Source organism: Mus pahari, chromosome 12, assembly GCF_900095145.1.
Source record: "Mus pahari chromosome 12, PAHARI_EIJ_v1.1, whole genome shotgun sequence".
In the NCBI taxonomy this organism is placed as follows: Eukaryota; Metazoa; Chordata; class Mammalia; order Rodentia; family Muridae; genus Mus; species Mus pahari.
In genome coordinates this window covers 30,620,110-30,644,291 of record NC_034601.1, presented here as the reverse complement: position 1 = coordinate 30,644,291, position 24,182 = coordinate 30,620,110, and the positions used below count along the sequence as shown (strand labels likewise).

The 24,182-nt window shown below is 48.3% G+C and overlaps 1 protein-coding gene across 2 annotated transcripts in view; it reads right to left on the bottom strand.

Moving 5' to 3' along the window:
• The window catches only part of Sema5b (semaphorin 5B), a 122,899-nt gene that overhangs the window by 19,076 nt on the left and 79,641 nt on the right, over positions 1-24,182 (bottom strand). The window contains exons 2-5 of one of the 2 annotated variants that reach the window (XM_021209378.2): positions 22,946-23,149; positions 17,507-17,606; positions 12,960-13,005; positions 191-253 (exon numbers count right to left, since the gene is read on the bottom strand). In XM_021209378.2, coding sequence (XP_021065037.1) covers positions 191-253; positions 12,960-13,005; positions 17,507-17,606; positions 22,946-23,099 — 363 coding nt within the window. In that variant the 5' untranslated portion in view covers positions 23,100-23,149. Of the gene's footprint in view, positions 1-190; positions 254-12,959; positions 13,006-17,506; positions 17,607-22,945; positions 23,150-24,182 lie in introns of those variants that run through there. The other variant, XM_029544722.1, reaches the window with a different exon arrangement.

Here is a 24,182-nt window from a genome sequence, read left to right as displayed (position 1 = left end):
GAATGTCCTACAACATCCCCCCCCCCCCCGCACTGGATCAGTTCTGCTCTGAGGTCCAGCTCATTGTCTCCATTGACTCCCTTTACCCTCACCCCAGGCTTCTGGGGCCAGCACCCAGTGCTCGTAAGGATTCCCCAAGATCTCCTGACCATAAACTTCCAGCAGAGCCCCCGATGGCACCGGCATGTACCTCCGTTTTCCCTTTGCTCTGGCAGGAGCGGCGCGTGTCCTCACTGGAGGCCCACTCTGTAGCCTGTGGGAGGAACAGGGACATCCATCGTCTGGTACGCTCCCCGACATTATGCATGAGGGCATATGGCAGCCAGCGTCGGGGGAGGACAGGAAGCTGGAAATGGTCTTGGAAGCCTGAAGATTAAGGCTTTCTCTCCCAGCATCTGAGGTCACAGACTCACCCAGAGGCCTTTAACTAGTGGGTGGTCCCTCCACCTAACATTTCTCTGCCTGATTACAATGGGACACCTAGGGGACCTGCTTTTAACTTCATAAACTCCATTAGCCCCACACAGCTTTCCAAGAACTGCTCCCCAGATCATCTATGAAGCTGCCAAGTGGCCAAGAAGTGTTTTAAGACCACCCAGGTCTTGGTGGGGGGACGGGAATGTGCCTTCTCGAGGTCCCTCAAAAGAGTGGGAGGCTGACGGGGGCGTTAGAAGTAGGAGTTGTAATTTTCCCACTAAAACCCCCGCCACAAATTATTTTTGTCCCTCAATCTCTGTAGACACTGAGGTTCTTGGTGCCCATTTAAGGTGTGTGGTAGACCATGGTAGGAGTCTTCATTTTCCATGTCATAGGCTATGTGTGTGTGTCTGTGCCCTCTACCCCACTGTCTACGGGGATGAAGACTTCGTGCCCCAGCTGCTGCTTCCACGAAGTCTCTTCTTCCCTTCTACTCTCTGTCTCTGTCTGTCTGTCTGTCTGTCTGTCTGTCTGTCTGTCTGTCTCTCTCTCTCTCTCTCCCGCCCCACCCCTCACCAATACACACTCTGCTTTGATTCCTCACACAGCTGTTTTGCTAGACAATCGGAAGCAAGGGACAAGGAAGGAGCCACAGGGATGTCTTTTGCTCTTCAGACCAGCACACTCATCTCTACAGAAGCATGGCTGCTTAGAGCAGAGTCTGACACATCTAGACCCTTGGATCCCAGGGCTGGCCTTCACTAAGCACACTGGGTCAATCCCTCTGGACCACTCTGGAGCTCAGACCTGCTTCTCCTCAACTTTAAAGAAGGGCAGATGGCAGATGGGTCAGGGTTTATCTGGATGGAAGTGGGTAAGCATTGTTAATCTCAGGATCCATTAGGTCACAGGTTGGACTTTAGATGAGAGAAGAGGATATATAAGAGTCCTTGGGGGCTGGAGAGATGGCTCAGTGGTTAAGATCATTGACTGCTCTTCCAAAGGTCCTGAGTTCAAATCCCAGCAACCACATGGTGACTCGCAACCATCTGTAATGAGATCTGATGCCCTCTACTGGGGTGTCTGAAGACAGCTACAGTGAACTTATATATAATAAGTAAATAAATCTTGAAAAAAATACAAATAAAACCTTAAAAAACGTGGGGGTTAGGGCACACTGAAGGGGCGGGCCAGCCTGTTCTTAGGGGGGATGTCACCATGACACAGACATTTGTGAGGGCTGCGCTCATGCTCTCTGTGACTCTCAGTTAAGAGGGAGAGAACTAAAGCCAGTGAGGTTGAACTCTCTGATCAAGGTCACAGAGTTAGCAAGGAACAATGCAGCCCACCGATCCAGGGGCCAAGGAGCCTCTGACTCCTGTCACAGGAAGCAGAGTCCACGTAACCCAATGTTACACCATTTAGATCAGAGAATACGCATGTTTATAATGATAGCAGCACAGGATTAGCTTTCTGGAGTTATTTGTATTGGACAATTATTTTTATCAAAATAACACCCCCCCCCTTTTTTTTTTCTAGACAGTGTTTCTCTGTATAGCCCTGGCTGTCCTGGAACTCACTCTGTAGACCAGGCTGGCCTCAAACTCAGAAATCCTCCTGCCTCTGCCTTCTAAGTGCTGGGATTAAAGGTGTGTGCCACCACTGCCTGGCACACATTTTTTAAAAACATAAAAGATGATTAAACAAATCCCCGGCATGGTGATTTGTTTGAGGCCAGCCTGGTCTACAAATCCCCTAGCAACCCTTTCCTACAGCAACCACTTCCTAGGTGAAGATATTTGCTACCTATAACCCTATAACACACACACACACACACACACACACACACACACACACACACACACACACACTCCATCTCACACTCAGCTTTAGACAGGACAATGCTTTCCCACGTGTCTGTCTCCATTTTATCCCAGCCCAGAGAACACTTACAACTCCCTTCCACCCAAATATGTGATTCATATTTTAATTAAGTTACAACATTGTTATTCACATTGTTGTAAATACATAAAAACTCTCCCCTTAGCCGGGCGTGGTGGCGCACACCTTTAATCCCAGCACTCGGGAGGCAGAGGCAGGCAGATTTCTGAGTTCGAGGCCAGCCTGGTCTACAAAGTGAGTTCCAGGACAGCCAGGGCTGTACAGAGAAACCCTGCCTCGAAAAACAAACAAACAAACAAACAAAAACAAAAAAACTCTCCCCTTCCACTGGCTAGCGCCTCAGACTTGCCTGACTGTCGATCACTGGCTTGTGACACAAACCATGGAAAAAGAAAACGGGCTGCCACTCAACAATTTCATCACCTGAATTTTTAATGTAAACTTATTGGAAGCGCTCTTATATAGATGTATTTCTGCCCCATGTAGATCTTATACATTAGAAAGAAGAAGAAAATGTCAGTAAATCTAAGTGTCTTTAACCTTCTCACACTCGGGCCGCATCTCTTCTGAACCCCTTTCTGTTTGGAGCCGTCAGTGTTTATCTTGTTGCTTTTCTTTTATAGTGAACGTCACCCCTGAACTACCCAGGTGTCAGCAAGGAGGGAATTCTCAGAGCGCTTTGCTCTGGTCTGTGGTACTCTCTTCCAAGCCACTGATCTGTTCTACAAGTTTGAACTCAGTTCTCTCTTGATCTCAGAAGGTGTCCATGGGTCTTTTGACTGACCAATCCAGACTCATCTTTCTTCCTTTGATGATCTTACAATGACCATTGCATGTCAAACAGGTTACTGTTGTCTAGTCAGAACAGCATGGATAATGACTGGATAAGGAATATGGATAATGAATGGATAAGGACCAAAGTCTGTCCAGTAGTGACTGCAAGATGCTGTCCACTGTGAGACCAATTTCAGACTCATTAAACTGTGAAAATGGTTATCCTAAAGTCAATCCAATATGCATAATTGGAAGCCATCTCCCTTCTCAAACAACCTTTTCCATCGATTTTTCCCCAAAGAAATCTTTTTCCATATCATTTTCTAACTGTGTGCACAAGGGACTCCGATAATCTATTACTTCCCTTGTTCATCTTTGTACCCCAACCTGCCAGTGGCCCTGTTGCTTGTGGGACCCCCCTGCAGGCTAAATCCAGGGACTAGCCTCTCTGCTTCCGGAAGCCGTATTGCCTTGATTGAGCCGTTTCCTTTGGTGGTGCACACGTACATTGTCAGCATCTTTTTAAGGAGCACCGTGGACTGATTTTTAAAGTTCATCTGCATCTGATTCTTTCTCAATACTGATTGTTTCATACAGAATTCTAGGTTGACTATGACCTTCACCCAGTTTTATAAACATTTATCCATTGTCTTCTCCATTCTGGGATCACTCTGGAAGACTCTGGTGTAATCCTTCCTCACCATCTTTCAGAAGAACCCCATTTTGTTTTCTTTAGTCTCTGAAACTTATGCTTTTTATTTTGTTTTGTTTTGTTTGTTCGTTTGTTTGTTTTAAACAGCAACAGAGATTTTAATTTGATGAAGGGGTCACTTTTGAGAACTTGGTTAACTTTTGATTTGAAGACTTGGCCTCAGTCTTAGCAAATTCTCTTATGCTGTTTTGTCCTTTCTTCCTGAGCCTTTTCTTTCTGTTTTGGAATGTGTGTTAAACCAATCTATGGTTGGTCGGTATGCCTTGATGCATTCTCTAGTTTCCTGGCATTTCCTATTTTTCATTTTGTGACTCTAGTGCCCTAAGTTTGGTAGACTTTTCTCCAACTTTATCTTTGAGTTCCTTGATTCTTATTTTCCTAATTGCAGATCTAGTTGTCATACTTTCAACCTATTGCTTCATAAAAATATTTTCATATGTAAGGAGGTTCAAATTAGTTTGTAGTTAAATTTAAAGTGTTTTATGTCTCACTTATATTTGCTGCTGCTTGCAGCTTGCTACATTCTATGTTTATTTTCGTCTTCCCTTTCACTTTAAGGTTTTCCCAAGTTGATGGATTTTGGCTATTTATACACTTTTTTTTAAAAAAGCCATTCTCCACTGAAAACTACCAAGACTAATTAAAGAAATGGCTAGTTCCATCTAGGACAGCAAATTCACAAAGTGAGCCTAGAACATCTTTTTATTCTACAATGCTAGGATGCCACACTATTGCGATAGAACTAGGCAGAGAGGACCTGAAGCCAACTTGAAGAAACCTCCCACTTCGACAGATGGGAGAGCTATGAATGATAAAAACAATCATGGACTGAAACACATCAACTAGTGTAAATTTATGACTCTGAAATAGCAGTAAATGGAAGAGGCTAGGAACGCAGATCACTGGGCAGAAGGCTTGCTTAGCATCCACAAAGCCTTGGGTTTGATCCTTATGAAGTATTGCATCAACCAGGCATGGAGGTGCTTATTTATTATTCTAGCACTTGGAAGATGGAAGCAGGAGCTATCCTTGGCTGCATAGTGAGTTCAAGGACAAGCTGGGATACACGAGACCCTGCTTCAAAAGATAGACAGGTGGATGGATGGATGGATGGATGGATGGATGGATGGATGGATGGAAGGAAGGAAGGAAGGAAGGATGGATAGATAGATAGATAGATAGATAGATAGATAGATAGATAGACAGACAGATAGATAGATAGATAGATAGATAACCCACTATTGAAAGGTACCAGCAAGCCTCATTAGAAAACTAGTACATAACAGCAGAATAATGAAAGAATACATATACTACATGCTGTACCACAGTGTATCAAGTATATTGATTCAAGTTGAAATCACTTGAGGAGTTGACACTTGAGAAAGGACTGTTTGGCTTTACTTTTCCTACAGGCAGCCAATCATGAAGAATCTTATAGCAAAGTGGCCCTCTCTGACCCAGGATAGGACAGCAGCTTTCATTACCGGAGACTGGTGGTAACTAGGGCAGTAATTAAAATGAATAACTCATCGGAGTAACGCTCATCTCCAACTAGCTTTTATACACTGTCATATATCTTAGTGCCATCCCGAAAAGTTTAGAGCCTAGTTCAAGGGCCCACTTCTTCTATCATGCCTCTGTAAACTTTGTTTAAAAGTATAAAAGCATCTTGCTTTGGGCTTTTATTTGTACTTCACTGCTGTGTAGAGATCTTCAGGTATGTGTTAATCATGAAAGCATGCATGGCTCTCTCTGCTTGATCAGCCATATATTCTTCTGTTTCAGGTTCAGCCAAAGCCTGCAGAGGTCAGGGAGCAGAGAGGGGTTGCTCTTCTTGGTTAGCAGATTCTATTCCATTGCTTTTCTTGCCTGGCTAAAGCAACAGGAAGGAGGGAAAACTTGTATCCAGCTGTCAAGAAGAGCAATGACACCGCATAGTGCTGCTCACATCTGGAAGGGTCTGGAACCAGAGAGCAGACCAGAGGGAGGGCAGAGCTGTCAACTGAAAGGCCTGCCCCAATGATTCATCCTTCCAACAGGACCTGTCTCCTAAAGGTCCCACAACCTGCCCAAACAGTGCCACTGCTGAAGGACATAATATCCTAACCTGAGCCTGTGGGAAACACTTAGCAAACGCTCACCCTGCCTTTGGCATTATTGGGTAATGAAATTGCAAAGAAATTTGTTTCATAGAAGCAATCTACTCGATATATTGTAGCACTGAAGAATGGATGGATCTAGGAAATGGTCATCAATAGTCACAACAAAGACTCTATGTACCTCCCAAGGAAAGGAACCAACACCTCTGCAGTAATCTTGCCAGAGTCCAAATAGATGAAACTTGTAAGTTTAACAATCAATGTACAAATAATACAGGGGTGGGACAAAGACTATACCACCCAGATTATAGCCAGAAAAATTAGGGAACTATTAGACAAATGACCAGGTTTCGTCAATAAATAAATTATACAAAGAAAGAAAGTGAAGACACATTGTTTAAAGAGACTTAAGAGACATTTTAACAAGCTGCAGTGTATTTCTATCCTAGTTCAAATAGAATCATTTTAATTTTTTTTCTTTAGACAGTCCTAGGGATAGCTTCACACATACTTGGGAATAGCGCTACTTGCTGAGCTACATTCCCATCCCCCATACTGAAATTGTATGAGATAATTAGGAAAATGTTAGGTGTTTAGTGATATAAAAATATTTTATATCACTTAAAAAGAATCCTTATTTTATAGAAATGTACCTCGTGTGTGTGTGTGTGTGTGTGTGTGTGTGTGTGTGTGTGTGTGTGATGTTGAGATACAACATCATAGCCCAGGCTAGTCTTGAACTTGAGGTTATCCTGCCTCAGTTTGCTGGGATTGTGAGTGTAGCCCAGACCTCTCCCTCCTTTCTCCTCCCCTCCCTTCCCCCTCACCTCTTCCCCCCTTTATTTCTTTCAACTTCATTTTTTTTTTTTTTTATAATGCTGGGCATGGAGTTCAGAACCTCGCCCATGCTAGGCACGGGCTTTCCCACTGTGCCCATCTCGAGCTCTGTGCACTGAAATCAGAGTTGCCATGATATGTTGGAGATTTGCTTCACGTGATTCCTGACAGGGAAGTGGGGACCACAGATGAGTGACCTCACAAGCTGCTCCTGAGTACACTGGCTTCATTGTACTACCTATCCTGTTGTCTCTGTGACATGAGCAATTGTTGTTGTTAAGTACCAAGCAGAACTTAAACCTCTGGAGGTAGACTCCATAGTGCCTGTGAGGTCCCTCTCTCCTAAGTTCCCCTCAGGAGCCTCATCTCTGTCACACTCTAGAACTCACTGAGTTTCTCCTGCAATGATTCCTCCAGTCTCTGGCCCTGGAGTGGGGTAGGGCGAATAGATTTAAAACTTGAGCTCTTTGCTCTCCCCATGAGTGCCCTCTGTCCTTCCTACAGACTCTAAGCTGGGAGATCTCAGTCTCTTTTATTGGGTGATGGAGATAGATGAGGAGACCCTCGTTCCAGCCTCTCCATTTAGAGAATTTTAATCAGAGTCCTGTTCTAGCTGTCTTTATTCTACAGTACCCAGCACCTCAAGCCTGAGCTGGAGACTCCACTTGCTTTCCTGGCACACCCCGGCTCTGTAAGCTCTTCATCTCTGTTAAGTCAGGATGACCTTTCTATCCACTTCTGCCTCCCAGAAAGATGGAATTTCTTTTCCGCAGACATGCTCCTGCTCATCCTCTGCTGTGTGGATGTGGACCTATTGCATTTTCCCATGTGCCTTTGCTGGGTCTCTGTAAAGGAGTGGAGAAAGGAATGCACTGTGCTGTCAGAGGCATGGTGAATGCCTTCTATTTGGATTGCCCCCAGAAGTTCCTGGGTGATGACCTCAGGTAATAGCATAGCTGTGTGGTTTCTGTGCTATGAGGAAGAGCAGACAAGCTGTCAGGATATGAAAGGAACTGTCTATGTGTGGACATGGTGGCCTCTCCCACCAGACACATCAGAGGTTTTTATAGATGACCACTCAGCATCAGCACCATAGATGACCACTTAGCATCAGCACTGAGTTCACCACTGAGCAAAGTCCAAACTACCAACAGCTCCAGGTTTCTGGGGCATGGTGGATATGAGGTAGGCTAGAAGAAGTGGGATCACTCCACTGTCTGTCCAGAACCTCTCCAAAAGCTTCATTACATGTTTTGATGTGCAGGTATGCCAACATAATCATTTCTGTGTTTACAAGCCTTCTGGAAACCCAAGATCATGACACTCTAGCAATTAGGCCCTGGAACTGTACCAACAAAGGTTGTTTATGAGTGCCTACTTGCCGAATTCAAACTAGCTTCATGCTGGCCTTCCAACCGCAAGCATGGCAGACTACATACCATCTTTGTGAAGACCCCTGTGACCATGGGTTGAGTTATGCTGATAATAACTGTAGCAGCTGAACCAACTTGATTTCCCTCGGTCACCCATCGCCAAAAGCCCTGTCCCCACTACCCCTATATACACATATACATATACGTATACACACACACACGCACACGCACTCATGCACACGCACACTCACACACGCACATACCTGCTCCCCCTCTGTAGCACTTGACTTTAGGGAAGGAGCTGGGGATTTCAATTCTCCTTAAGGAACCGTCATGTACATTAACTGTTTAATAGGGCTTAGGTTCTTAGAAGTCCCTTTAATGGACACTGGTTTGCATAAACTGTTTGCATTTAGATTTCCTCTTAAACAGATGTCAATTATTTAAAGTATCAATAAAACACTGAGGTTTAAATGGACTTAAATCTCACTCTGGGGCCCAGTGAGCAGCTTAGTGTCCCCTCTCCAGTCAGCGTAATTGTACAGCTCCTCTTCAGCCTTTGGATGCTGCGGAGAAGCATCTCCCTGTCAACACCTAGGACAATAACAAGGGTGTGGCAGGTCCCATGACAAAGTGGGTGCTTATAGCCCAAAGCCAAGGGTTTCTACTCAGGCCAGGCAACTGACCAGAGACCCAGCTCTGCCACCAGCTTTGCTGAGAGGCTCTGTCTGGATGGTCTGCCCCAACCTCTCACTTCCTTGCTCACCTTTGTGGCCAGACATTGACTAGAATAGTTAACAATGACACAAGGTCTGAAAGGAAAAATTATACAGATTTAAGGTTTGGGAATGTAAAATTAAAAGAGTAGGTTTTAAAATTCAAAGACTCAGGGCTGAACACTGTGAAAAACAAGTCCAGACTTGACGGGGCCTGCTCTGCCGCTAGGACTAACAGACCATAAAGGTAAAGGGAAGGAATGCAGGAACCAGCCCAAGCTATCAGGATTGACTCATAAACCATCTGGCAGGAAGGCATCTCCCCCAGCTTACTCAGAGTCACACATTAACCGGATGTCCTCCAAACCCTGATAAGCCTCAGGCTTCTGGAATCCCGAACGCCCCAGTCGGCAGGTACTATTCTGCTGTGTTGTAATCTCACTGCTATGTTTAAATGGGCCAATCACCTGTAGCCGCGCCAACTCTCCCTGTCCCCCCAACCCTCACCCCATAAAAACCCCTTGCTTCTGAGAGTCCGGGTCCATTTCTTGTTCTCCTGCGTGAAATACGAATCGGCCCGGAGCTCCGCCATTAAACTACCTCATGTTTTTACATCAAGATGGTTTATTCGTGGTTTTTGGGCGTTGCCTTCTCGAGACTAAAGTGGGGAGGGCTCCCCACAAAAGTCTTACAGGTCCCTCCTTGGTTCTGCAGAGAGAACACAGCCTGAATTTTAAGGTTAAACCTGTAGGAGGCATGTTGATGATGGTGGTTTTCAGGTACTTTAGAGAACCCCACTGAAGCTGACATGCTCCCTCCAACACACACACACACACACACACACACACACACACACACACTCCAAGCATGAGATCTGGGAATGCCATGTGTGTCTGTCTGTCCTAAAATCACATCAATACTTAACTGTATGAACTAAACCCCAGGCCCTAGTCATTAGGGTTAGGGTTTCTCTGTATAGCCCTGGCTATCCTGGAACTCACTTTGTAGACCAGGCTGGCCTCGAACTCAGAAATCCGCCTGCCTCTGCCTCCCAAGTGCTGGGATTAAAGGCGTGCGCCACCACTGCCCAGTCCCAGATGAGGTTTTATTAATATAAACTTAGCTTCCCATTGCAATCACATGGGAGCTCTTGAAAACACCAGTCTGTACAATCTAGACTGTACCCGGAAGCAATCAAATGAAAATCTCTTAGGCACCGGTGTCCGTCAAAGGTTCCCTAGCAGTTCCGGGGTCTAAAGGCAGCTCCATTTCCATCCTCATTTATGGGAACCAGCTGTGTAAGCCAGAAATCTATGTCACACTCCTGCGGTCCAAGCATGACTAATTCTTCTAAGAGTCACCTGATTCTAGAAGTCAGTGTCCCCCATGATCCTCAGGTTATGTGAGGTCACAGCCCTGTATGACCCCACCATGTTAAGATTCCCTTCCTGGCCTCCATCCCTCTTCCATTGCCATATTCAATCCCCTTCATCGCTCAGCTGGACAATCACTGACACAAGCCGGACAATCACAGCGACTGCTTCCTCCCTGACTCCAGTCCCTGCACTGGGCCAGGTGACCTAAATGACAAATCTATTCATGTTACTTCTCTGCTTAAAACTCATTAATGGATCTCCATTGCCTTCCATATAAGATGTGGACAGCACCCCTCCCCCAGATCATCAATGAAGTCCCCCCCTCTCTTCAAGGGCCTCACCTCTCACTTCCTATCCTTTGTTCCGCACCCTAGGGCTGTGTGCTACCTCTTCCCTCTCTTCTCCCTTTTGCAAACACAGCCTTTGAGCTCCAGCTCAAAGAAAGGCCAACACCTCTCAGTGGCTTTGCAGAGCCTGCTGGGCCTGGAGGGTTCCTCCTGCCTCCTGGCCACCCCCTCCCCTGCCCCTCCTATTTATCACAGCTCCACTGTTAGCCATTTTTCAGTGCCAGACAACCTTCATTTGCAGACCATGGGAAACCAAATGAAAAGCAACTGCTGGGTGCTCAGGGCAGACCCTCTGGGTCAACTGCCTTATACTTGTTCTGAACCTCTGGGCTAGCTCCCCACCCCCAAATCCCCTGTGTCCTGTCAGGTTTGGCACTTTGGCTTGGTCTCCCATGGATGCCAATTAGAAGTGAGTCTTGGGGCTGGTAGCTTGTAGACTGCTGACTCTGAGACCCTTGCATACCTTGCTTGTCTTGCATGTCTTGCGGGGACATGCCACATGGTCGGTCACCCTACAGGAAAAGGAATTCTACACCATCTTTTATATGCCTGATCTTCCAGGCAAAGAAATGGGACCCCAATCCCCTTTACAGCACCACACTGTAGTAACTCATCACTGTGATCATAGACCTGGCAGAAGCAACTTAAAGGGAGAAGGATTTATGAGGTTTCTGATGCATTACCAGAAGCTGTACAGTCCACTGGGGGGGAGGGGGGAAGGGGGGGAGGCACGCGGAGTACCTGGAGGCTGGAGCTATGTCTGAGGCTCCTCACATCTTGATGGATCAGGAAACAGAGATGGGACCAGAATCAGGATTTGCGCTTTATCTTTCAAGGCCCAAATGCCCTCTATCTACCAGGTAGGCTCCATGGCCTAAGACACTGGTTCTCAACCTGTGGGTCGTGACCCCTTTGTGATCAAACAATCCCTTCATGGGGCTCACTTATCAGATAGCTTACGTATTAGATATTTACATTGCAATTCATAGCAGTAGCAATATTACAGTTATAAAGTAGCAACGAAAATAATTTTAAGGTTGGGAGTCACCACGGCAGGAGGAACAGTTAATTAAAGGGTCGCAGCATTCGGAAGGCTGAGAGCCACTGCTTCAAGGGTCCCATAACCTCCCCAAACAGTGCTGCCAATCAGGCATCAAGTGTTCAGACCCATGAGCCCACGTGAGATGTTCCACCCTCAACCCATAGTATATATACGTAGGCCTAGACTTGGCCGTCAGAGGATATGTACTGCATGTTTATCAGCGTTGGAAAAGCAGCTTGGCTTGGGGAAAGTATACATTCATGGGTTCATGGCATTTCCTTTGAACTTCCCCTAGTTCCCCTGGCCCCTCCTTTTTAACAGGCACACCCTTTATGCCCTTAGATATTTCATCTGGTATCCAGCCAAGGGGTGCAATAGTCGCTGAGGGTGTGGGCCAGATGGGATGCAAGGAGACCTGAAGGTCAAACTAGCTAATCAACTCACTTTCCCTAACTGCCCACTGCTTCAAAATCTCACACTATACAACCCAGCACTTGATGAATGCCTGAGTTCTAACAGAATTCTTTGGATCCATCATCATCTTTCCCTGGAGTCAAAGACCCTGCTTTTCTAACATCCTCAAGCTCCCAGACCAGTGCTGGTATACAATAAGTGCCCAAGGAATGCTGGATCGTTAAGACAGCTCCCGGACAGGGTGATGGAAGCTCTCCCCTCATTGAAGAAGAATGGCTGTCCTTTCTCTATAATGTTCGGCCTCAGCAGAGATAGTTTGGCATCTGGTTCTCAATCTGGGATAACTGTTCTGGATCAAGGAGTCCCATTAAAAAGCCTCTCGGAGCACTTAGGGAAGTATGCTTGGGGAGCCTCTCCTGGCAGCAGATAATAAATCAATCACAGCTCAATGAAAATGCCGAGATAGACCAGGATCTCTCAGGCCAAGCAAAGAAAAGAGCCAGAGACACCATTTCCCTTGGGGGGGGGCAAACTCTGGAACACTCCTGTGGACTTTGGCTTTGTGCTTAGGGTGACTCACTGCCCAGATTGCCCTGTAGAGTCCCATTTTTAGCCCTGAAAGTTCTACATCTGGCAAAACCTTCAGTCCCTCATCAGGGATGGGGGGGGGGGGAACATCCCAGCCTGGGACCTCTTCTCCCTTTCCTTGTCAGTTTCTCCCGCATAATGCAAGAGACCTCTAGGAGCCTCCATGTGAGAGGGGTCTGCACCCCACTTTTGCATGTCCTTTCAGCGGTAGCTTTGATCGCAGGGTCTTAGTACCGCGATCAGGAAAAGAACAGAGGCTCCTGCAGCGGATCCGAGGGCACGGCTAGGTATCCTGCTCTGTGCACCACCGCTCAGCTTCCAAGTGCAGAAAAAGTACAGGAAAGGAAGGAAAGCAAACATACCTGAAGGAGGGAGACATTGGCGAGGCTGAGTCTGAAGAGGTAGTTCCTGTGAAACCAGAACAGAGACCACGAGTCACTCTAAGTCTGTAGGCAGGACCCTGGAAGGCAAGCAGCCTAGGCCTCGTGGGGTACCAGGAACATGTCCTCTGCAGGACTTTAGTGTGAGCCGGGCCCAAAGAGCTTCACCTCTGTTAGTTCACCGAACCTTTGCCCAGCCTGGCAGTCTCCATAGGCACCAAATAGTCATTGAGGTTGTGAGACAGGGTGGATACAAGAAAATCAGAAGGTCAAACTCGCTTATCAAAAAGGCCATGCCTTCCCTAACTGCTCGCTGCTGCGAAATCCCATCAAGGCCACCACTGGCAGGACTGTGGAAGTGGGGTGTAGACCATGCTCACACAGAGGCTCCTATTTGGACCAAATCCATTTTACAGGAGGAGGGTTGTGTAATGGCTCAAGTCACAGAGCCAGTAAGTCAGAGATGGGGTTAACCTGCCAACTTCACGCTGTAGCTGCTCCTGACTGATCCAACAAGCTCAGGGAGGAACTACCAGGCTCCACGGTTAAATAAAACTAACAGGGTGCCACTGTTTTGGACTAAGTTCTCATAATGGGCCCTACTGGACCAGGCTGCAGGCTCAAAATGGTGTCACCTATGCTCATGTCAAATGCTTATCCTTAAAGCAAAACTGACCTTCTGAGACACATTCTGAGTTTCGGCTGCCATGGCAGTGAAGCGCTCTCTGCCTCGAGTCTTAGGCAATGAAAGTCATGTGAGGTCTCTACGGCTATTCTAGTATTTTTCTATCTCCCTACCTGGGTCCACTTTACAGGGAAGGCAGTTTTGAAATGGCTGGTCTGTTTGTGGTGTTTCCACCATTAGCCCCTTCTCTTCTCTGTCTATAAATCCAACCACTTGGACCAAGTCCACTGGATTCTAGAATCATGATAAAGTCAGTTAACATCTGCAAACTAAATGGCCTTGTTCAGTTGGTGAGCTCACCCTTCCTCACTGTGGGGCTTGTTTCTGTCCATCTGAAAACGCAAGACCCCTTGCAGGGACACAGACGGGCCTCCCACATAGGCCATGGGGTCCTGTGTGCAGCCTCGCCTCTAGCCAGTGACTCTGAATTTGCCTTTTCCACTGGCTCTTCCTGGACCACTGCCTCCCCAGCACAGCCAGCACAGTGCTTGCATGTAACAAACAGCCGGTGGCTCACAAGCCTTGATTGTGGTGATGATGACGATGATGATGATGATGTCAATGACGATGACAACACCATCAGATACTCATCGAGAATTCAGCATCACCACTAATCCTATGGTACTTGAACTCTGCAGCCAGATGCGCAAGACTTAGAACTCGGGGGTCAAGGTGGTGGTAGACTGTAGCAGGACAGAGTTCAGGTTTAGAGACTAGACTGTAGCTGAGAGAGGTAGGATTCCCAGCTCCACCGTCAGAGGGGCCTGGCGGGCCTCGGTGTCTCTGTCTGTAAAATGGGGGACTAGTTCATGCCTGGCTTCCTCATGGTCCCCCAGAGACACATTTAAAGGCTTTATTATGGCAAGCGGATGTAACCTGGTTTTTCCAAAGCACCCTCTTTGCCTCTTCTATCTGCCTTTGGCCCATCCCTCTTCAGGTTCCTGGACTCTTTAGGAATAATTAATCTAGGAAGCTCTGGCCACCTCAGCTCTGCTGAGAAGAAAGGAGGAGACACTGGGCCAGAAAGGGAAGGAGGGGCCCTGCTGAAGGAGGCCAGGGGGTGGGAATGGGACACTTTAAGCTGGGAGATTCCTCTCCATGATTTGGCTGCTGGCCCGGGAGAAGCTGAGCGCAGCTTCTCTCCTCTGGCCTAGGGGCGGGGTGGCCTTGCCCATGACCTTGGCTGTAAGCCTCTGCCGCCCCTCCCCAGGCCCCTCTCTAGATCCTTGGCTGAGCTTCCTGGCCTCCATACTCCTGGCCCAGGGACAGATGGGCTCCAGCTTGTGGCTCTGCTCCAGCTGTGTGCTCAGGTAACAGGCGTCTGCTCACAGCTCTAACAAATTAAGGGAAAACGACACATCCCTCGATTCATTCTTATCCCATCGAAAATCATCCATCACAGCGTCTCAGTCGGCTCTTAGGGTCGGGAGAGGAGAGCGGGGAATCTCAGCACTCCACCCAGCTCCCGGTCCCATAGGGAATAAGGCAGGCTATAAATGGATAAAAACGGTTCCCAGCCTGAATTCCAGAGGTCCAGGGGTGTTGGGCAGAGAGGGAAAGAAAATCCAGACAGAGGAGAAAGAAAAGCGCTTGGAAAAAAACCAAGGGTGGGCCATCAGAAAAGGCCCGGGATTCAGGACACGGGCTTCAGGAGCCGAAGGAACCAGTCCAGGAGAGAACGCTTTCTTCTCCGTGTGAGGGCAGAGCTAGGCTCAAAGACCCAGGAGAAGCTGCGGAAAGAAGACAGTTATGGAGGCAGGTTTGTATGGAGACCCAAAGTGGATCTGGTGAGGCAGTGTGACACAGGCAGGTGACAACCTCTCTGCCGCCGCTTCTCCGCCTCCGTACAGTATGGGAGCGATCCGAGCCTCTCTCCAGGGCTGACAATGAGACCTGGATCATTTTCTGCATGCACGGCTTGCTACACATACTGAATTATCTGTTGTGTGATGTAACTTATTACACAGATGCCACATAAAATAATGCATGTGGCAGTCATGTTTTCTTGCCACATTTCGGAGCACAGTCTTGGGATGCCACTCTTTAGGTATGAAAGGCATTTATGTGTGTTTCTGGGCTTGCTTGTTTTTAGTACTTATTAATTACCTTTTAACTGTTTGTGTGGGGGGGCAGAGGGAGGGAGGGAGGGAGAGAGAGAGAGAGAGAGAGAGAGAGAGAGAATGGGTATGTATGTATGTATGTATGTACGTATGTATGTATGTATATGTGAACACGTGAATACCCGGCAAGCATGTAGCTCCTGACAGGTTTGGCAGCAAGCTCCTTTACTCGCTGAGCCATCTCACTAGCCCTATTTGTTTGCTTTACTTTTTCTTTTTCTTTCGGAGACAAGACCTCACTATGTAGCCTAGGCTTATCTTGGGCTTACAGTGGTCCTTCCGCCTGCCTAGGCCTCCCTAATGCTAAGATTGCAGATGTGAGTCAGTCTACTCAGCTGGTAAAACCTTAGCCCGGAGAAAGGAGGGCATGAATATCAGTTTCTAGGTTCCATTGCCGCACTATATGTGATGTTGCCACCGGCAGGACCCCGGGAGAAGGGGACGCGAGGTCTCCCTGTATTCTCTCAGCTGCGCGTGAGTGAGGAACCTTCTCAAAACACAAAGTAAAGTAAGTGTTCGCTTTGCTGGGAAAGAAAGCCCACTGCCTGCGTGTGTGCAGACGGCCTCTCAGGGAACGCCAGGAGCACCTAGAGACACCTGCTTGTGAGGGCGTGGCCTTTGCTTTCGCGGAATACTCTTTTGTAACTGGCACGTCACACTCTGCCGCATGCAATGCTGCTATAAAAGGATGACTTCATTTAGAACGATTCAGAATGCTTTCTGCCCTAGCATCCCAGGGAGGGTGGCCATAGAAGAGAAAACTGAGACTCCAAGTAGAACCAGCTCAGCTGCCTGCAGACCAGAGCTTTGTGGGTGGCTCACCTCCTTCTCATACAGCAAACAAAAGGGGGAGAGCCAAAGGGCAGGGACGGCCAGCTACACAGTGTCACCTGGAAGTGTCCTTTCCAGCTACACAAGCCGATCCCAGATCCTCATGTGTTCAGTGCCCTAACACAGACTACTGGGGCCAGGAGGCCCAAGTTCTAGTCCCACGCTTGCATCTTCTTGCTGTGTGTTTGTGTGTGTGTGTGTGTGTGTGTGTGTGTGTGTGTGTGTTGGGTGGGACAGTTTTCAAGCTTGGGCACCAGTTACAGGAGGCCTTGTTGAAGCAAGGTGAGGCCTATTCTTAGACTTTCTTACCCAAGAGGCTCAAGTATCATGTTCGGCAAGTTCCCAGGAGCTGTGGGGGACGCTGGCCCATGGACCCCCTACCTCATCTCAGCTCCTTGCTTCCAAAGCTGGCAAGGAATGATTTGTGACAGTTAGCTCCTCCCACTCTACCCGGAAGCCTGAAAGACGAAGCCTCCCCAGAAAGGGTTAGCTTTTGAATCCTTATCTGAACAGTGGGGACAAAGGTGGGCAGACTATAGAAAACAAGGCCCTTTGTAAAGGAAACCTATGGCCTAGGGCAGCGGGCAGCACCCTTGGTGCAGGCAGGCAGCTTGCCAGCAGGGGGCGCCTGGGCACCTCTAACTGGGCCGGTCCTGGCATCAGGACAGAGAGGGCAGAAGATGGAAGCAGGTGTCTTTGCTCTTAATGCCCTAACAATATTTGAGGAATGAGTCTAGCTGAGATTGTGTGGTCTGGGGTCATCCTATTCCCCCAAATCCCACACGTTCCCTACTTGGTGGACAGTCAGTACAGACAGGGACTCAGGGCATCAGTGTGGATACTCATCCCAACAGTATCCCTTCTGCCCCTCTCCTCCCTTGTTACCCCATTACCTGGCTCCCACAATGAGTTGGTTCCTCGAGGGATCAAGAGCAAGCTGGGAGAAATCCCGGACTCCAGGGTAGGTGAAGTTAGAGAGCCACGGCTTCAGATCTGGCGGAGACAGAGAGAGACACTTCTGTTCCTGTTGGACCCACCATGCTTCTGGGTATCACACCCGAGATCACCCAGCTGAGGTGGAGCATAGAGCCGGAGGCCCCAGGAGACCTGGATTTCACCTGCCCACCTTTGTGAGCTGTCAGCCTTCTGACCTCGGGGACTAGAGTATTGTTCCGTTTTCTGCCTCTGGGAGAGGACTCTGTCCTGAACAAAGGAAAACCTATGATCACCCTGGATTCCTGCAGAGACTAAGCAGCCACCTCAGTGCACATCCATTTGTTCTCCTTCCAGGCTCCAGGCTCCACTAGCTGCTTTCTCCCCAGGACCTCGTCCCGACCCAAGCCGTTGTCCTTTTTTGTCTAGACTGGAGCTAACAGCCTCCCATGCTAACTAGCCTGTCTCCTACAGCTATGGGTTTACTTCTCACAAGGCAACCAGAGGGATAGTTCTGGAACTCACGTGTAGCTATGCTAGTGTCAGGTTTAGATCCCTTCCCAGCAACCTCCAACAAGCCTCAACTCCTGTGACCTTTAGGTTCTCGTCCCATTGGCCTCTCCAGCTAATCACCTGGCATTCATTATTTATTCATTTAATGACAAGTTGAAATTTGTCCAAACCCATCACCTCAGGCATACTTATCTAAAATGTTTCACACTTCCTGTGATGGTTTATATATGCTCGGCCCTGGGAGTGGCACTATTAGATGGGTTGGGGTAGGAGTGGCCTGGTTGGAGTAGGTGTGTCACTGTGGGTGTGGGCTTTAAGACCCTCATCCTAGCTGCCTGGAAGTCAGTCTTCTCCTAGCAGCCTTCGGATGAAGTTGTAGAACTCTCGGCTCCTCCTGCACCAGGCCTGCCAGAAAGAATGCTGCCATCCTTCTCACCATGATGATAATGGACTGAACCTCTGAACCTGTAAGCCAGACCCAATTCAATGTTGTCCTTTATAAGACTTGCCTTGGTCATGGGGTCAGTTCACAGCAGTAAAACCCTAGCTAAGAAACTTCCCCAATCCATTCCATAAGGCCCACAAATCTTTGAACCCTGAGATCTACCCCCACTACCACCTCTTCCAAGATTTCCCTGACTCCACCCAGCAGGATTGAAGAGACACCACAGGCTTCTACTACCTGACGTCATTATTCCACTGTGGTACGTGTTCAGCCTGGTGGTTTGCGCTGGGTCTAGGTAAGGCCTTGCTGCCAGAATCCCCAGGCCCCACCTGTATGGCCATGTTTGAATATGTGAATGACAGCCTCAACTCCCCTCCTAGGAGGTTGATCAGGCTTTCTAATAAGATTCCACGGGGGTGGGAGGGGCAGAGGTCGGGTGGTCTGTGTCTACCCCTATCTCTGAGAAAGCGCTTTCTAGTCAAAGCCTCTTATGGGGACTGGGTGGGCAAAGAACAGACCTCGCGGTCTGATGATGGTCTCATTGATTTTTCCCCAGTCCCTCCACTTCCCCCGGGTTGATCCATAGTACCTGAACTTCTCTCTTGCTTGCCAGTGCTGGTGGAGCAGGACTGGAGCCATTGAAGAGCCAGTAGACTGTCTGGGGAGTCTTGTGCTTTCTACCCACTGTGAGCAACTGCCACACAAGGTTCATATGAGTGTTAGTGTGTGTGAGTATGTGTGTGTGTGTGTGTGTGTGTGTGTGTGTGTGTGTGATCCAAGGGATATAAATCATTGCTCATTATCCCTCCACTACAGAGTAAAAGCTGCCCTTCATTTCTGCACAACAGGCAAACGCTTAATCACTCCCAGGAGAACGGGAGGTTTTGCAAGTTGGATGTTTTTCAGAAAACTGTGATATGCATGATAAAATAAATAAATAAGTTAATAATAAATAAATAAGGAAGAAATTCTGCAGCAAAGTAAAGCAAACTCCCTAGGTCCCAGCAGGTGGCTATAGATTGGCAAGAAATGTCACAGCCTCAATGGCATCTGGGCAGGGTAAGGAGTCGAGTCTGAAGTCCAGTGGGCTGGTTTTCAGCTGACCCTGAGCCACAGGAAATCGTAGTAGAGTTTAAATTAAATAGAATGCTCACCTCCCCTAGGAAGACCTCCTTGATTGGAGTGCCTCCACATCCTCTCCACCCTCCCTGTTCGATTCCTGTTGTATTTTACAGTCATTCTGTATCTGGTGTGTGGTCCTCCTCAGACCAGATGGTCCCTACCAGAAGCGAGCAGGTGCCACTTTCACCCCCATGTGGTCAGGGGCATCTCAGGTAAAGGCAGAGGGATAGGAAGGAGTTGGTAAGACTGCACTGCTGCAGATACTGTCTGAGAACTTAGCTCAGTCTTCATCTATGTCTGTTCTCAGTGGGGAGAGGAGGGGAGGAAACACAGTCTGGGCTGGGGTGGCTGTCAGGAGGTGGAGGTGGAGGTGGAGGTGGCTGGGGGCCTCTCTCAGTTGCTGTCCCTCTCCCCCAGCCCTGAAGGGACTCACACAGTCAAGTGGAGGAGACATGGCTGGGCGCGGTGCCGCGATCCTGGGGAGGCCTTGGGAAGAGAGCCAGCCTCCTCTTATTAAACAGGCAAAGGGGACCAGAGGGAAAGCTGTCTTTAAAACACCAAGCACGTTCTGAGCTCCGTGTGCAGCGAAGGCTTTGGACGGCGACTTTAGGAGAAAAATGACATTCTCCATGACGCGCCTGTGATTTTAATTATAGTCAATTCAATTACCCACTTTGTGGACTAACCACTGCCAGTGTTAACTCCAGGCTGGCTTCTCCCTGCCACCGAGAAAGGGCATGCTGTGGCAAACCCAGTAATACACAGGCCAAAGAGAGACCCAGGTGGGCCTCCTTAAAAGGAACCCACAGGAGGAAATTGAACCTTATAAAATACAAAGCTGCCAGTCTGTTTCCAAGCATCTGCCTGATACTTGTGGATGCTTGGGGGTTATTCACAGATCTGTCAGGTGTCTGGGGAGGGGGAGAAGGCGGCTCACAGTTGCTAGGTGGGAGGTCTGAGGATCACTCAGACGTGCAGCCCGAGGGCTGGGGGTCTTGGTGGCTGATGCTGAGCTGGGTTAGGATGACTTCCCTGGAACAGCTCCTCACCCAAGGGACCTACTATGTGCTTAGCATACTACAGATGAGAGGAGAGCCAGGGACCAGAGCTGACAGGGGGTCAGCCAGGCTGTAGGAACAGAGGCACTGACCTTGGAGGGATAATAGCAAATAGCTGAGTGCCCAAAGGGAACAAGGGCTTGCTTCTATGACCCCATAGTAACTGTCCTGTGCCAGGCACCAAGCAGGGTCATTAAAATACGGTGAGCCTCTATGCATGAGTCCCTGGCCCTAGTCCCCAGGAAAAGCTACATACAAATGCATGCAAACATGTTTCTCTCTCTCTCTCTCTCTCTCTCTCTCTCTCTCTCTCTCTCTCTCTCTCTCTCTCTCTCTCTCTCTCTCTCTCTCTCTCTCCAATAATTTTCTGAATGGATATAATAACCCAAAGCTGTCAGGATGGGGGATGGTGGCAGAGTCCCTCATTCTGTAAGACAGTGAGGTGGACAGTCAAGTGCATTCAGTTCACATTTGATGATTAAAAATGCCCTTTGAAAACCCAGGAACTCAGAACCCAACTCCACATTTCCTATCCCCCACCCCATTTCAGCCCAGTATCCCATACAGAACAGCCTGACTAGGGGGTGTTGTGGGGCGGGCACCCTCTGAGTCACCTAGACCCTTAGCATCCAGGCAAAGCCCTTGACAGGAAATATTCCATTAAGGGTTGTCACAGGCGTCTCCTGTGTGCCAGCAGCCCTAGGTACCCTGCCTCTTCAGCCCATGCACCCCCACTCGGTTCTTCCCTCTGGAGCCACAGGGAGCCATCAGAAGTCTGAGCGTGTGCGCACATTTTGTACACTGAAGACATTGCTAATTTACTATAATCCACTTAAGCCTTCAAAGCCAGGATCCCAGCTCAAACAAGTCAGCGTGGTGAAGACAGCTGGAAGCTTTCCTCTCAGAGAAGAGAACCAGCCCACAGCTGGGAACCTGTACACCCAAAATGCTCCCAGCCTCTCCTCCCATCAGCCTTCATCTCCCATCCACAAGCCCCATCCTATTCCTTAAATTCTATCCTGCCCTAGACTTAGTGACTGGGTTTCCCACTGACATCTCCATACTGCTTCCTTCACAGGGCAGGATAGGTCTTCCGAGGCTGAGCATACGATTGCTCTTTAATGGTAGTCACATAATTCAGTGGTAACCACACAAGATGGACCTTGAGGCCTGGCTCTGACAAGACACTTCAGCCCCCATGACTGGGTTTTCCTGCCCACCCTCCCCCACAGGGTTAGTACAAGAAGGAACCGAGCCACTGTTAGTCAGTATTAAGAACAAGGGGATCAGCTGGGCTGTGGTGGCCCACGCCTTTAATCCCAGAACTCAGGAAGCAGAGACAGGCAGATCTCTGTGAATTCAAGTCCAGCCTGTTTTACAGAGTGAGTTCCAAGATAGCCAGGGCTACACAGAGAAACCTTGTCAAAAAAAAAAAACAAACAAAAAAAACAAAAAAAAACCAAAACCAAAACCAAAACAAACCCAGGGGATTCTGACATTTCATCTGCAAATTGCAGTGTGAACAGCTACGTAGGTGGTTCCCAGAGTATGAATGTGATCAGGGACACTCTGATGGGGTAACAGGTCATGGGAGAGCATCCAGGCCTCTCGAGGATTTGGGTTTTATTTATTTCATTTGGTTATCATCAAATGGCTATCCTAATTTTAGAAATAGCGAGGAACTTACAGACCCCCCGGAATACATCCAGAGATGCTCACATCCAAGATTGGGAAATCCTTGAACAAGACACTCCCACGCTCTCCCTTGACAAGCAAGAGTTATGCATCACCAGGGCCCCTTCTGCTGGGGGGGGGGGGAGAGGGTTCCCAGGACTCCAAAGACAGGCATCCCTGCATTCAGCTTAGAGCAAGGATGCTTCCCAGCTCTTCCTCAGGAGTGAGTCATCACTCTCCTGCCTCCAGAGAAGCCATGAAAAGGAGCCTGAGGTTTGAGCACCCCCCTTCCCCAGAGCTGAGACCACCCAAATCTGGGTCACTCCCACCGGGGCATCCATAACTTCATAGCCCATCCAAAGATTCCAGTGAAGAACAATTACTGCCCTGGATGGGTGTGGGTGTAGGGCTCAAGTAAAGTTATCTGTGTCATCTGGAGAAGTCAGAGCACATAGCTGAGGAGACAGCCCACTGCTGCCTAGAGGAAGAGCCTCAGGACCTCCAGGAAGAGCTTCAGACAACGCAGAAGGCCCTCCCAAGGTTTGAGCCATGTCCCTCAGGACACCAGGGGCTGGGGAGGTTCTCACCTTCAAAGGCCACGATGGGGTGCTCCCTCCGCATGCACAGCTGTTGCTCGCTGCCGGACTCACTGGCGATGTCCTGGGAGCTGGAGAGGTGGGACACCAGCAGGGTGAGGCTGGCCAGCAACAGCGAGAGAGCCAGGGGTCCTGGGACTACCATGGTGAGCCCCTCTGCAGTCCCGGCTCCTGGAGGCAGGCCACGGGGAAGACCTGCAGTGAAAAAGTTAATCTCACCAAATGCTCCCCCAATGCCCACTTCTCTCTGTTCTCAAGGTTGTCAATGGCCCCACGAGTTTTTTTTTTTTTTTTTTTTATAAAGTAAATTTATAATGTATTTATGTTACTCTGCTCTCATAATGCAAAGTTATAGATCATATCTTGAAAGCTAATTTCCCTTGTAATGGTGTTCTGGACAAAGTTGACAAATTATAGAGTCTTTTCTACTATGATTCCAAATGCTTTAAAATTAGCTTTAATGATAAAGGTGGGATCCATTTAATAAATGGAACTGGGGCAGTGGGCAGTCATGTGCAGAAGGAGAAGCCCGGACTCAAGTCCGACTTGGGCCTCATATTTTAAGCCAGGAAAATTTCAAATTGAATTCAAGACTTGTATGTTAAGGGGCAAAGTCATGAAAACACCAGAAGAAACTTGGAGCAGAATCTTCAGACCTTGGAGGGAAAAAGTATAACAAACCCAGACACCATCAAAGGAAGGCTTAACAATTTTGACGTCACCAAGTGAAAGAGTAGCCCCCTTGCCGCTAATAACAGTGCCAAAAGGCAGATGACAAAAGGCAATCACGATGGCGCACATCTACAATACCAAGGGGCTACAGCAGGAGGATGGAAGATGTGTGGCCAGCCTGGGCTACATAATGAGACCTTCTCTTTCAAGGGGGGCTTGAACACCTGCCCTGGATCCCAAGGCCCACACAGAAAAGTTGAGAGTTTATATTCCTCTCGCTGGGGAGGCAGAGACAGGCAGATCCCTGGCTAGCCAACGTAATCGACGTGGAAGCTTCTGGGCCAAATGAAACACTGTCTGAGAAGACAAGATAGACAGATGCTTAGAAAGGACGTGAAGGTCAACCTCTGCCCTCTACACACATATGTGAACATGAGTGTTCAAGCACACACATGAATACACACAGGACAAGTGACACACTTGAGAAAAAAATATTTGTGATTCTAATAACAGACAAAAGGGCTAATATCCTAAATGTGCAAAGAACTTCTAGAAG